This window comes from Macrobrachium nipponense, chromosome 42, assembly GCF_015104395.2.
Source record: "Macrobrachium nipponense isolate FS-2020 chromosome 42, ASM1510439v2, whole genome shotgun sequence".
Classification (NCBI taxonomy): Eukaryota; Metazoa; Arthropoda; class Malacostraca; order Decapoda; family Palaemonidae; genus Macrobrachium; species Macrobrachium nipponense.
Genome location: NC_061103.1, coordinates 31,172,820 through 31,187,985, shown reverse-complemented (window position 1 = coordinate 31,187,985; position 15,166 = coordinate 31,172,820). Strand labels below are relative to the sequence as shown.

The window sequence follows — 15,166 nt, the reverse complement described above, 5'->3', positions numbered from 1 at the left end:
TAAAAGGAATGAAAGGGGTTGCAGCTAGGAGCAGAGGGGACGCTGCAAAGAACCTTCAATAATGCTTATAGTGCACCCAACGAGGTGCACTGGTGGTATTGACCTCCTACGGGAAGGACGAGGTTGTCAAGACTTTCTGCCGATGCGCTAGACCAGAGTCTCTAGACCTACCTGTTCGCCGATGCCACAAGTTTTGCTGCAGGAAGACCATTCTGACCATTCGCTTACACGGCAGTCACGAGGCGCACGAGAGCGGCCTGAAAAAAAGAAAAAAGAAAAAAAAAAATGAACCAACACTGATCAACAAAAGGGCAAATACATTCAAGCACTTCTTTGCCACTTTTTTTCACAATATTTACACATCGGTCTATAGCATCAAACCAGACGGTTCTTGGGACGTTTTATTTATTTATTTTCTTTTATATATACTTATTTTAATTTTGCTTTAAATGTTAGTATCAATTGAAAATGCAAGCAACCACCAAGCTTAAGGTATAACTTCAAGAAGCTGCAACTTCTTTATATATGAATTTAGTTTTTATTTGTATTTTACGATTAGCAGACATTTCCGTTCACAATTTATTTTAACGGTGAATAACCTCAAGACGAAGTTAGGTAAATTTTAAATGTGCTAGGTTTAGCCTTTATATTTATTTGTAATTTTAAACATGCACACCCATCCTATAAGTAATTCATTTAATGTTTCACTTAAGTTAAAGTAGTGTTGTTGAATGTATATGGCTTCCTTGAAAACAGTCTTCTCCTACTAGGTGTGATATGAATGCACGAAACATCATTGTGAAAATGAGCAGATGGACAATGTTTACTGTATTACGAAGACATAAGAAAATGTAGTATTATCTTCAATGGGCCTTTACAATGTTACGATAAAAACAGTTGGCACGAAAGCAGTTGCTAGATAAAGTAGATTAAATTATCCTAATGATTAATGGTGATCAAATGTCACGATGTTTATAATAAACTTGTTTATGAAGCAAACAGTACCAAGTCAAGAACTATACGTTAACAATTCAGCACTGACAAGATTATGTTAACCACGCTAGTGCTATTTTGGCTTGTTATCTCCTCGTTACCTCATAGGTGCTAGTACTAAACTTGGCGGAAGCTTAATGAGACGCCGTGTTTAGTACTACCCCCTCGAGATCAAAGTATTATATACACTCGTTTCTATACTGTGGTCGACAATTTATATCAATAAACGATATCTTTGATCCCCGAGGGGCTAATACTAAACACGGCATCCCACTGAGCTTCCCCCACGTTTAGTACTAGCATCTGTGAGGTGACGAGTAGCAACGATCACACTTGATTTTAACGAAACAGTTTCCAGTATGGTACTAAGAGAAGGGTGGAAGAAGAGAAAAACAGAAGTAGAAAGCGGATAAAATGTAGGTATGTGAAATTACTGGGTACTGTGGTTACGGATCGAAATTAATGGAAAAATAAAACTCACGCAGACGACTTCATGGGGACCTCGAAACTAAGGTAATATGATGAGAGTTAAAAACATATTAGTTGTCCTGTCACTTTTGTATCCTACCCTTTTTCAAAGCTTAGTCTACAGGAAAGAAATATGTCGTTGCAACTTTGACTATAGTACTAAACACCTCCGAGGTGACGCGTAGATAACTAGCCAAAGTAGCAACACTATGTTTCCATCCCAAACATGTTCAAAACCTAAAGGTAATTAATATATATTTTATCTTGTTATCCAAATAACTCTTCCTGCATTTTTTAATATTATGACTATATGAGTGAGTGGATGATACCGTAAATTTGACAACATAAAAAAGATGATTTCTCTCAACCCATAAGTACGGTTGAAATATTTTTATATGCAGTCATTGTCACAAGTCATTCCCTCTTTTATAAAATGTTTATTCTCAGTAACTTTTAAAGTAACTTTTAAAGCACACAAAAGACAGACAATCATTAAAGCCATTACCTTTATAAAAACACAAACGACGAACAACAGTTTTAAACTAAAACTACCTTTTAAAAGCAAAAAAAATAATAAATAAATAAATAACAAATAAAAAGGATAAACACACAAAGCATTAAACCCCAACAGCCATATTACCAACACACAAGCTGTGTAAAAAAAAAGGTAAAAACAAAAAAAGGTTGGCCCGTAACCCCTTGAAAGCAGAGACACACACAAATCAGAGCATCAGCCATGTGCACTCATCTCGTGAGGTGGAACTTACGACGACCCGTCTTCCTCCCTCGCCTGTTTTTCCTAAATTTCTTGAATTTGTCAACGACATCATTCATGATGGCCTGGTCTCCCTTCTTCTTAGTAGTAGGGGCTGCTGGGGTGGTGACAACACTGCTCGTTTCAAGGATGCTATTACTCACTTCGAAGTCCTGCAGGACTCCCGAGTCGCCACCGTCAGCGTGCCTGGCGTCCGTCGTGTATTTCTTGGAGGGCGCTTGGTTGAAGGATCCCGAGAAGGTGTGGCGCAGCTGGTATTCCTTCACCTGGCGGGAAGAAGAAGAAGAGAGAAGTAAAATAAATGCGCCCAAGTTTCTTCGGCGAAATCGAGTTGTCTGTATACACCGAAAATAGAGCTATCTATCGGCGCTCTCGTTATAATGCTGTATGAGTCGCGGCCCATAAATACTTTAATCACGGCCGTTGCTAGACGCATGATTATGGCTAACTTTAACCTTAAAAAAAATAAAAACTACTGAAGCTAGATGGCTGCAATTTGGTATGTTTGATGATTGGAGGGTGGATGATCAACATACCAATGTGCAGCCTTCTAGCCTTAGTAGTTTTTAAGATCTGAGGGCGGACAGAAAAATTGTGGACGGAAAAAGTTCGAACAGAAAAAAGTGCGGATGGACAAAGCTGGCACAATAGTTTTTTTTTCAGAAAACTAAAAGGCTATTTTCAGGCGAAAGGTTGAATGATTTCCGCTTCTCAAGGTCACGAGGCAATTCTTTGGGGCGATCTTTCCTAGATAGTGACCCCTAAGGGTATTCAGGGTTGTTATCTAGGACTAGTACCTATTTCATGGGGTCATTATCTTTCTGATATTTGCAGTCTTTTGTATATGTTTTTATGGTAATCTTCAAAAGGATTATACTAAACACCCCGCAAAGGTGGATATAAACCGAGTTAAAACCGGTGGGGGTCACTAGAGAGAGAGTAAGAGGGAAGAGAGAGAGAGAGAGAGTTTATTGGTTGTCATTCAGAGTTTTCCCAGGCAGCGCCGGGTTGGGATCTAGAAAAGATCCACTCTTTGCTGTGTAGAGTAAATGTTACATAGAATGACAGTTATCAAGCTTTCATTTAGGTAGATATATATCGTCATTTACGATGAATATGGAGACAATTTTATGTAGATTTAGTGTCTCTACAAATTGCATGAATAGGGCTGCTTACACTACAAGGTTCCTGGGTTGAAAACAGTAAGAACAGCGATAATATGAGTGGAAATACCATTCGAAAAAACTGTAATCCTCCTTCAAGGCCGACAAATCCACTTCCCGAAAGGACCCTCCTCAAAGGTTACATTTCTAGCTCTCGGAAATCTAGGAAAAATTTTTCATAGAAATCGTACGGCCTCATTTATATATTTATAATAGTGATAACATCAATGCTACCTGTTTTAGGTCTCTATTCGTTCGCTAACAAAATCGTTTCGATTCCGATCGTTCGCCAAAGTAAATAAAATTCTACTGTTATAAATTATTTCATAAAGACGAGAGGGCAGTGAACACAGACTGGTACATAAAAATACATTCATTTGCGTCGACGCTTCAAGACAACAAGTCTCATTTTCAAGGCTGTAATAAAAGAATAAATATTGTGGATTATATATATATATATATATATATATATATATATATATATATATACACACACACACACACACACACACACACACACACATATATATATATATATATATATATATATATATATATATAGCTTGAAAATGAGACTTGTCTTGAAACGTCGACGCAAATAATGATGTTTTTTTAATACAAGTCTGTCTCCACTGCCCTCTTCATATATCTGACTGATTAGCTGTCCTGCCTGTATCCTTAAAATCTGTATATATATATATGTATATATCTATATATATATAGTATATATATATATATATATATATATATATATATATATATATATATATATATATTATATATATATATATATATATAGTATATATATATGAGCAAAGAAAAGCGCAAGAGATGCCTTCTACGTGACGTAATCCACAAGCATGAGCCAAGGCTTTTCCTTCCACCAGTCGGAGTCGTAGAAACCGTAAAAGCTTCGAACACACACACACACACACACACACACACACAAACAAGCAGAAATGAAACACTCCTGCCAAAAGGCGCAACTGGAAAATAACCGGCAAATTGACCAGAGAAGATCAGCGGGAGTGGATAAGTTTTATTTTGATGGTGCAAAATCCCTCTCATTATTTCTACTACGCCATCATCAAGTTGCCGCGCTTCTTATACGAAGTATGACCTAAGATCCTGAGCTATTTAGCCTTGAGTCTCCCGCATGAGAAGCCTGATCTCCAACCTCGGATTGGGAGAAGCCGAATGGCAATTTTCCAGTGGGAAGAAACACTTGCAGTCAGTACTTGTGAATTTATTACCTAACAATGAGGAAATACTGGGAGGTGTCGCAGCGTATTTCACGTATTTCTGTCCATTTCAAAATGTTACCGTTCTTAGACCAAGTATTCAATCGTTCGGTAAGTAAATCCAATTGCCTAAACGCGAATGATTTCTTCTGGCAGCCTCTCTCTACTGCCTCTTTATGCAAATAAACTTTAACAGCGCCGAAACTCAAATGCAAATCATGCCATCACATATCAGAATAAATTTGACGTCTAGATTGTAACACCATCATGAATTTGTTGGCGAGAATTGTCGAAAATATACGCGGAATAAATTTGACCTTTTCTCGGGGCGACGACGCTTGCTTTTGCATGCCCTTGCATGCAACCGAGAGAAGAAGAAGAAGAAGAAGAAGATGGAGAAATGATCTCGACCAGTGTAAACAATGACGCGCCAAAACGAGACGACAAGCTGACTGTTCAATTTAAAAGCTCTCTCTCTGTCTCTCTCTCATTCTCTCTATGTATCTCTTCTCAGTCTCTCTCTCTCTCCCTCTCTCTCTTCTCAGTCTCTCCTTCTTTCTCTCTCTCTCTCTCTCACACACACAGACACAAACACAGGTTCTTCCTCTTCTTCCCACCTTAACGATATGGAATGTAGCGAGAGGAGGATGCTGATCCCTATCAGGGTAATAGAAGGAGTTGGCCGGGTGATCGGGACTCTGGGACGTGATTCGAGTCACTGGTTTCTTGGGGACGGTTGGCCAGTTGGGCGAGGTGAAGGTGAATCCATTATCAGTCCCGGCGTCCATTGGGTCTACCTGCAACGAAACGTGCGCCGTTTTAAAGAGGCAGATCACAGATCGTGAGCAGAAATTATGTACACATTCATGAGTATGGATAAAATGACCGTGCAAAACCACATTGTTTGGCAACAGAAAATACTTGAATAAAAACAGGAATGCAACATAACAGATAGTAAACAGGTGAAAACAGTAAAATAAGAATGATGTATATGTAAATGTATGGATAGAAAGTCCATACAATATCACATTATTTGACTGCACAAAATACTTCATAAAAACAGGAATGACACATTACTATCCACTAAAGTAAATTTACATCAACCTTGCATTTGATGACTAGGAAAGTCCCTTACGACGCTCCTGATTGGCTGTTAATAAGCCAATCACAGGGCTGAAAACTCTCAGTCTCTCTCGAGAGTTCACAGAGGCAGGATATATGTTCCATCTCTCTTGGGGGATACTTTTGAAAGACGTATGCCCCAGGAGAGATGGAACATACATCCTGCCTATGGGAACTCTCGAGAGAGACTGAGAGTTTCCAGCCCTGTGATTGGCATATCAACAGCCTATCAGGAGCGTCGTAAGGGACGGGCCTAGACATCAAATGCAAGGTTGATGTGAATCTGCTATAGTAAATAGGTTATAACAATGCCAAGGCCTTTCACGTCAATTAAAGGAAAACATATTTATGTCACATCTTACTTTGAAGAAGCTCGGGGAGGCGCATCATAAATAATGACGAGATGGAACTTTTGCTCGTAAGTCTTAAGAACTATACTCTGTTTTTTTCCATCTGTCCATCAGCCTGTGGTGTTTTTGTATGGTAACACTGCGTCCCGGCCTTTAAATAGTTACGCTATGTGTAAGTTTTAGGTAAATAAAAGGATATCTGGGTGTACATTTGCAACTGAAAAGTGTTTTTATAATTTACTGTATGTGAATTACACCGTTAATATTCGAAATAGGATATTAATATTGCTGAATGTAACTATCTAAAACCCGGGACGCCGTGTTACCATACAAAAACACCACAGGCGGATGGACAGATGGAAAAAAACCGAGTATAGTAAACATATACACACAGACATAAACTATGAAGCATATCCGTAACTTAGAGGCAATATGTTCACTATGAGTGATTAGGTCACTTCTTTTCTTTGTTAATAGTTATACAGACACACACACATGGACCGATATGTATGTATGATAAAATTAACCATATCCAAAAATGATTCATATCGAATATAAAATATTCGAGAAGTAAAAAAAAAAAGACACATCTACAGTATTATATATATAACAATCGGTACTTTGTGAATTACAGTACTAACGATTAAAGAATGAATGCCCTTTATTAAAGCTGAAGGATGAATGACATTTCCAGCAAAAGGATGAATGACATTTCCAGCAAATGGATGAAAGACATTTCCAGCAAAAGGAAGAAGAATGAAACTTCCGTTGTATCATAAGTTAAAAGATAAAAGTCGAATTCACTACAAAAAGGGAGAAAATGAATTCCTTACTTCCAAGATGACGGAGTCGATCCAGTTCCCTTCGACGCAGAGTTCCAGCGAATCGACGCCGATGAACCAGTCGGGTGAAGGCACCACTCTCGACATCATCGACACCTAAAATAAATAAATAAATAAATAAATAGGTACAGAAACACGAGGCATTTTATGAAATAAACTAACGTGGCGTTGTAAACAATGTAGGTTAAACAAACCAAGTGGCATTTTATGAAATAAACTAACACAACCTTGTCAACAATGTAGGTTAAACGGACAAAGTGATTTATTAAGTTGTTTGAATCACGAAGAGAAAATACTTTATATTTAAAATAGAGCATTCACAGAACGCAACTCTCCGCCAAGGCTGAACAAACAAGATCGATCTCGCCAAAAGGTTACATTCTTATATCTCCCAAAACGTAATCACTTATTGCCACGTGGCTCCCCACTACGTACGTCAGATTTCAAGAGCCCGACCTGGGTAAAATTTTTGTTAAGAAAAATAAATAAATAAGTTCTTTCCGAAGCCAAAAAATAAATAGTATTGAGAGAGAATGTAGATTTAGAAAAGACTAAAATCTGGAGAGAGAGAGAGAGAGAGAGGAGAGAGAGAGAGAGAGAGAATGTAGCTTTAGTAAAGACTGAAATCTGGAGAGAGAGAGAGAGAGAGAGAGAGAATGCAATCTCAGTAAAGACTGAAATTGAGAGAGAGAGAGAGAGAGAGAGAGAGAGAGAGAGAGAGAGAGAGCGGATCTAAAGGGCAACCAGTCAACATTCCTTCCAGTACCCAATACCCGTCTGGCTGTCTCCTCCTTTAGGGGCATCTTCAAGAACTCCAGACCGGAAGGAAGTGGTCAACCGTCTCGCTGGCGAAGTTGCATTATCGAAGAAGAAGAGGAGGGAAAAAAAGAGACGAGGAGACTTGCAGGGAATAAGAAAAAGAAAAAGAGCCGAAAAGACTTGCAAAGAGGAAGAAGAAGAGGAAAAAGAGGCGAGAAGACTTGAAAAGGTGAAGAATAAGAAGAGGAGGAAAAAGAGACGAAAAGTCTTGCAGACAAGAAGAAGAAGAAGAGGAAATGGAGATGATAACATTCACAAATTGCCCAGGAAAGAAAACCCAGACGTTTGGCATTTGCATGTGCAACGCCCCCTCTCCGCCCCCTCCCCCCCCGAATCCTCCGCTCCTTTGGTGGGGCGAAAGTAAAAGTTCCTTCCTTAACTGCAGAGGCCAGGGCTTGGATGGTTTGCCTTCGGTACTTTTTTTTTTTTTTTCTTATTTCTCCTGAGAAGTTGGGAGAGAGATTTTGATTTTGCAAGACCTGGATGCGGTTTTAGTTTTCTGTGAGAGAAAACTATTTGTCTATCCGTCCGCAGTTTTCCTGTCCGCCCTCAGATCTTAAAAACCACTGAGGCTAGAGGGTTGCAAATTGGTACGTTGATCATTCACCCTCCAATCATCAAACATTCCAAATTGCAGCCCTCTAGCCTCGGTAGATTTTATTCTATTTAAGGTTAAAGCTAGCCATAGCCGTGCTTCTGGCAAAGTGGTTCAAGTCTCGTGGGCCGCGACTCATACGGTATTATCTCGAGACCACCGAAAGATAGATCTATTTACACTGGCCTTGATTATGCTGAATAGAAAACTTGATTTCGGTGTCTTGTTTTTTTCTTTTCTTGTTTACTTGTGTGTTACTGTCGCGTCATTGTGTTGAAGAATTTTTTAGTAATCTCTCGGTCAAAAGATTTGACAAGTGGATCCCCAAATTGCTGGGTATAACATGAATTATTCCGTTCTTCATCTTGTTGAATATGGATGACATAAAATATTAGGTCTGCCTGAAGGCAAGGATTTAATGTATTCTTTCCTGTTAGACAAATAAATAAATATAAATAAATATAAATAAATATACTTTCAGTGATCTCAGTACGAGACAGGATGTGATAAACTGTTCACCATAATACTGGATATGAATGACATCAATTATTATATCGAACTGATGACCAGAACGTCTTGTATCATCCTGTTAAATAAATAAACAAATAAATCAATCAATAAATAAAAATAAATGCCCCAGGAACATAAAAGAGCATAACATTTCCAAAGTCTATACTCGTATTAATCCTGTTAACTATATGAATAAGCAGGTCAATAAATAAATAAAATAAATAAATGCCTCTATCATGTAATAGAGCATAACGTCGCTGGAGCCAAGCTCACAATATAGGTCGGTCAACGATAACACTATATAATATATACGTATATATATATATATATATATATATATATATATATATATATATATATATATATATATATATATATATATATATATATATAGTACAAAAGTGTATCGCCTCTACAGCCAATAAGCTCAAAATTGGTTTGCCAACGATAAAAATGAAATCACAACCACCTTTGAGGTACTAAGGGAAGCAATCGATTCATTAGCTCCCGAATAATACGTTTACTTTCAAACGAGATCTTATCTTTGTTTACCTTGGACATTTTCCCTCTTGACGAAAAAAAAAAAAAAAAAAAAATCTGTCTCCTGACACTGGCCACGATTTCCCAAACGAGGAACTCGGCACTTCTTCCGTGAGTGTAAGGAATAAATAAGAAATCTGATATTGAGACAAGACTCGTTTGCAACGCTGACGTTTCCAATACTTTCATTGGCGCTCTTTCTAAGGAGGGGAAAGTCGATCCCGAAACGGATCGACCAATAGACGTATAAGTAAGGTCAAGGAGGTATGAAGAAACACAGTAAATGTTAGCCTTGCTGCATAAACAGTGGGGGCCATATAAAGCAGGAGAGAGAGAGAGAGAGAGAGAGAGAGAGAGAGAGAGAGAGAGAGAGAGAGAGAGAGAGACTGACTTCGAGAAAAGCTTGTTATTCAGACGTTCGGTCAACACGACAAGGACTTTCTTGTTGAATGGGTGGCCACTTCCCTTCTATTTTCTGTTCGTAAATCTAAGTGGCTTTACAGATTCTCATCTTGCAAGCTCTCTGCGAGTCATTGAGAAAAATAAGCAAACAAATAAACGAATAGATAACCGTAGCACAAGTTGTTCTCATAATGCTGAAAATGAAATTATAGACATTGACAAAACTAAGTGAACAAATAAACGAATAGATAACCGTAGCACAAGTTGTTCTCATGATGCTGAATATGAAGTTATATAAATCAAAAGATTACACTGATGACAAAAAACCTTGTATACTCTATTCAAATAAATACAAAAATGTTTGAGTCACGTACAAGTAAGGCGACTGATGCAATGCTTTGTAACGTGACTGTACAAGCGAATAACATTGCCACAGTCAACATGCGCAAAATCATGTGTATATATTTGCATGTGTATGCGCATGTCCATATACGTCTTTAAAAGCAATTTAGAACTTATTATTATTATTGTCGTTGCAATTCAGTTGCATTAGGTACAAACCCTATCACGAATTTAATTAATTTTGCGACAATATCAGATCTCACAATAAGTCTCGAAGAGTTGGCAAGCAGTGTCTACAGGTTCTTTGCAAGCGTGCCTTCGGCCCCTAGCTGCAACCCCTTTCGTTTCCTTTACTATGCCTCCTTTCATATTGTCTTTTTTTTTCTATCTTACTTTCGACACTCTCCTAAAAGATTTTTCATAATACAACTGCAAGGATTTCCTCCTGTTACACCTTTCAAGCCTTTTACTGTCAATTTCGGTTTCGGCGCTGAATGACCACATAGGTCCCAGTGCTTGGCCCTCTGGGCTAAATTCTGTTCCTTTCATTTCCTGATTGTTAAACGGACATCGGATATTCTCTATGTTTTAATTACAGGGCGCAACATAGATATTGCATAAATGTCTGGTTAGGAAATAACAAAGTATATCAAGAAGAAATCAGTTCAGATGAGTTTCATGAATTAATGTTTTGACACTTAAATAAAAATGGCTGAGCTCTTAGTTTTCCGTTTGTTTTAATACTACAACAACCACTACTACTAAAATAATGAATGATGATCAATAATTGTGACTGTTTCATATAGACTATACAATCTTGAAGTACCTATGGCATACGTTTTCGAAACGTACAAAGGGGTGTATACTCATTTCAATGTGCGATCTATATTGAATGTGAATGTCGAAATGATATATATAATATATATATATATATATATATATATATATATATATATATATATATATATATATATGTGTGTGTGTGTGTGTGTGTGTGTGTGTGTGTATGTGTGTAATAAAATGAGCACATAAAAAAAAACACCAAGAGGCAGAAAGTTAATGCTATATTTCAGAGAACAACTGTCCCCCTCTGCAGGGCAAGTATATGACTGAAATAGGAATTACAGAAAATCGGTATTTGTACAAATTCTTATTTCATTCATATACTTGCCTGAAGAGGGTGACAGTTGTTCTCAGAAATATAGTATTAACTTTCTATCTTGTGGCGTTTTATGGGCTCCCTAGGTGGAATTCTGTTCCAACGGAAAATACCTCACAGTCATAATTATATATATCTATATATATATATATATATATATATATATATATATATATATATATTATATATACAAACACACACACCCACAAGCTATAGATTATTGACGTTATCTCACCTGGTGTTCCACAGGTGAAAGCCTCAAACAAGGCCTACTTTTGTTCCTTAATTAGCGAATGGGTGGAGGGTAGTATAAAAGTGACCAAAAAAAAGTCATCAATTTAAAAAAAAAAAAAAAAAACTGTCCACCCACATGTTACTGATTGGGATAAAGATGTGTTTCACTAATTGTAACTACTTTTGTGAAAAGATATATATATATATATATATATATATATATATATATATATATATATATTACAGGAAAGATGAAATACTGTGTTATATATATATATATATATATATAATATATTATATTATAAATATACTTCACAGGAAAGATGAAATACTGTGTAAATATATATATATATATATATATATATATATATATATATATATATATATATATATAGCGAGAGAGAGAGAGAGAGAGAGAGAAATTAATCAACAAGACAGTCGCAGTACCATTCGCTTCCCTCCCGTAACAGACAAGTCCAGAATCCAGGCTGGGACTCGTTAAAACATGGAAGTGTATATATAAGTAAAACCAGACGAGTCTGTGGAGGCGACGCACCACTTATTAAGGAAGTCTTAACGACTTCGTTAATTCCACCTTCGTCCCCGTCTGCTCTCAGCTGTTCGGTCTTAATCGCGGTATCACGGGGATTTGGTTGAGAGAAAAAAAAAGAGAAAAAAAGAAAAAAGCGGTTACAGAATCAAGGGAAAATCCGTGCGCTCACGAGATGTTTCATAACTGTTACGTAAGGGTATTAATACAAACATGCCAGAGAGAGAGAGAGAGAGAGAGAGAGAGAGAGAGAGAGTTAGCGAACATGAAATACAGACCAGAGAGAGATAGTTAACTAATTTAAAATATAGACTATAAGGATGGGTGACTTTATTTGAATGCTACCTTTTTTTAATGTTCCTTCCAAATTATTAATATAAATTTTTATTAAAAACTATTTTTATTAACTTATATCATGGCCCTATTTTGTGGCCAAGTAAAAATGATTAATGTAAACCTTTCGTGACTATTTAGTTGCCAAATAACTTACAAAAAACCTTGAGGAAAATTTAGTTGAAATACAAATGACAAACTGATAACCTAGCCAACAGATAAACCATCATCTATCAAAATGACAGTTCCTTCTATCACCCCAGAGAGAGAGAGAGAGAGAGAGAGAGAGAGAGAGAGAGAGAGAGAGAGTGAGTCTCCAACCATATAAAAGCAATGAGATTCCATCCGCATCACTTCCTTTCCGTGAAAAGTGGTTAAAGAAAAGCGTCCTTTCTCTGGAAAGACAGGACTCGCTCTATGTCATAAACGACGTAAACTTAACATTCAAACACAACATCCCGTGGTTGTTTGTATGACCCCTTGGGATTCCCCCCTTTATATGACTCTCATCCTCAAATGAAACAAGCTAGCTAAACCACGCCATATCATTGGTGTAAATACCAAGGAAACTCCACTCCTACTTTACCGAGAAATCTTTCGTGAAAAGGATGACTTGTAAAACTAACAAAGCGATGCTATTCTCCTCCAGACAAGAGCGTATTCTTGATACACTTGTGTTTATTCACGTAAGTCCCTTCTCGGAAGAAATGTATCATCAAGAATATGTCACTCGTTCGTTTATGACACTTGAGTCTAGTTCAAACCAAGGGGATTGGTCTAGAATCAATAAGCTTATTTGATTATCCGATACTGGAAATATTCCCAATATAATTAAAGGGAGGAAAGTGCAGATACCGAAAAAGATACGCGAGAAGTAAAATATTGCCATGTCTTATGTTTTCTTTAATCAAAGTTTGGATAAACTGCAAAAATAGCCAACTTCCTTTCAAGCACAGTGATCAAAGAGCTCAAAATATTTGATACAAACGAGAGATCCCTCTGCGGCCATCGCTTAAGTAAACAAACCTCAAAGTTTGCTTAAAAACATTAGATAGCTTAAGAATCAAGTAAACAACAAATGAGATGTCAAAGGGGGAAAAAAGAAGAAGAAAAAGCGAAGCCACTAACTTTTTTTCCCAATACCGGTTCACCCACCACTCCCTAATCCTTGTTGACAATGACGTCATGATACTCGTCTGGATATTTAAAATGTAGCCAACGCACGCTTACTAATTGACGGGAATGAATTGCGCGGAAAGATAGCCAAAATGACCTTCAATTAATTCACGGTCAATGTGATTCATGAGGCAAAAGCTGCGACTTACGTTCGAACAGCTGTATCAACCTCGCGATGTTTATATCTTTGAATCTGACGCGGTGACATCATCAAACCGGCGTCCGTACATACGATATTGCTACAACTGTTCGGATGCTTTCAGCACCGCCGCGGCTTAAGAAAAGGCGCCAACTCCGGCCTCTAGACTCTACTGGCTGGCTGTTCTAGTCTCTTAGATGCTGCTGGTTCAAAGGGGACACTTTAGTGATTTTTTTATATACTACAGCATTACACAATTTAGTTATTTTCGAAGATGAGCACGGTCTTAAAATCGCCTAAACGCTTTTTACATCTTGCGTGGTTGCAAAAGAGCTCCATTACTCCCCCGGGTTTCATATTAGACTCAAGGATTCGTCGAGTTGAGGAGAGTTCAGGCACATAAATATTTATTCTGTACGTGCTAAGGGTTCTAGAATATATATTGCCAAATTATATACTAGATACTGTCCTAGGGATCTTTAGAGCTAAAGATTAAAGATAATCCAACAAGAGTATAATCAGGTCGATCTGGCAATATATATATATATATATATATATATATATATATATATATATATATATATATATATATATATATATATATATATATATATATACATATATATTAAGGTGCGCATTTATGTGTGAGAAAATATAGCAGCATGTATGAAGCAAAGGCTAGATCACTCAGCAGGATGGATTTGAAAGAGCAGAAGAGTGTCTCTCGAAGCAAAAGTTGGGAAGTAAGGGATTATCAACCTAATAATATCTCTCTTGTAAAGAAATGAAGCATAAACATTGCAAGCAAACGGAACAAAGAATGCAAGCTGGCTAGATTCACCGCTTGCAGGACATATGCAGTACGAAGGGGTGAAATGCACGAGATAATTATACAGACACACGATTATGTGGTAAAAAGATACACCAGAATTTGTTTAGGTGATTTGTTCTCTTAGTGAAAATGTAAAGATGATAGGCCGGTTAAAAGGATGTAAATTATGAAAGTTTTGAGATTATTGGGGATAGAATAGAATGGAATACAGAATTTAGACCAAAGACCAAACGCTGGGACCTGTGAGGTCATTCAGCGCTGAAAGGGAAATTGACAGTAAGGTTTAAAAGGTGCTGTGAAACAACCGATAAGAGTGTGAAAAGTCAGATGGAAAAAGAGATATGAACGGAGGTACAGTAAAAGGAATGAAAGAGGTTGCAGCTACGGGCCGAAGGGATGCTGCAAAGACCCTTAAGTAATGCCTACAGTACACCATATAAGGTGCACTGACGGCACTACCCCGCTTCGGGGGAAATTATTGGGGAGAGAGAGACTAAGGTAGGCCTAGCTAGACTGACGATTTGGATCTAAAGAACCTTAAATTTCAGGGAGCTACAGAGTCTATTAATATAATTTGTGTG

The 15,166-nt window shown here is 37.3% G+C and overlaps 1 protein-coding gene across 1 annotated transcript in view; it reads right to left on the bottom strand.

The window, feature by feature from the left end:
- LOC135213048 (spondin-2-like) overlaps nucleotides 1-15,166 on the bottom strand; it is a 55,861-nt gene that overhangs the window by 3,783 nt on the left and 36,912 nt on the right. Inside the window, exons 3-6 of the mRNA XM_064246878.1 lie at nucleotides 6,946-7,050; nucleotides 5,258-5,437; nucleotides 2,229-2,502; nucleotides 172-257 (exon numbers count right to left, since the gene is read on the bottom strand). Of these exons, the coding sequence (XP_064102948.1) occupies nucleotides 172-257; nucleotides 2,229-2,502; nucleotides 5,258-5,437; nucleotides 6,946-7,050 (645 nt within the window). The remainder of the gene's footprint in view (nucleotides 1-171; nucleotides 258-2,228; nucleotides 2,503-5,257; nucleotides 5,438-6,945; nucleotides 7,051-15,166) is intronic.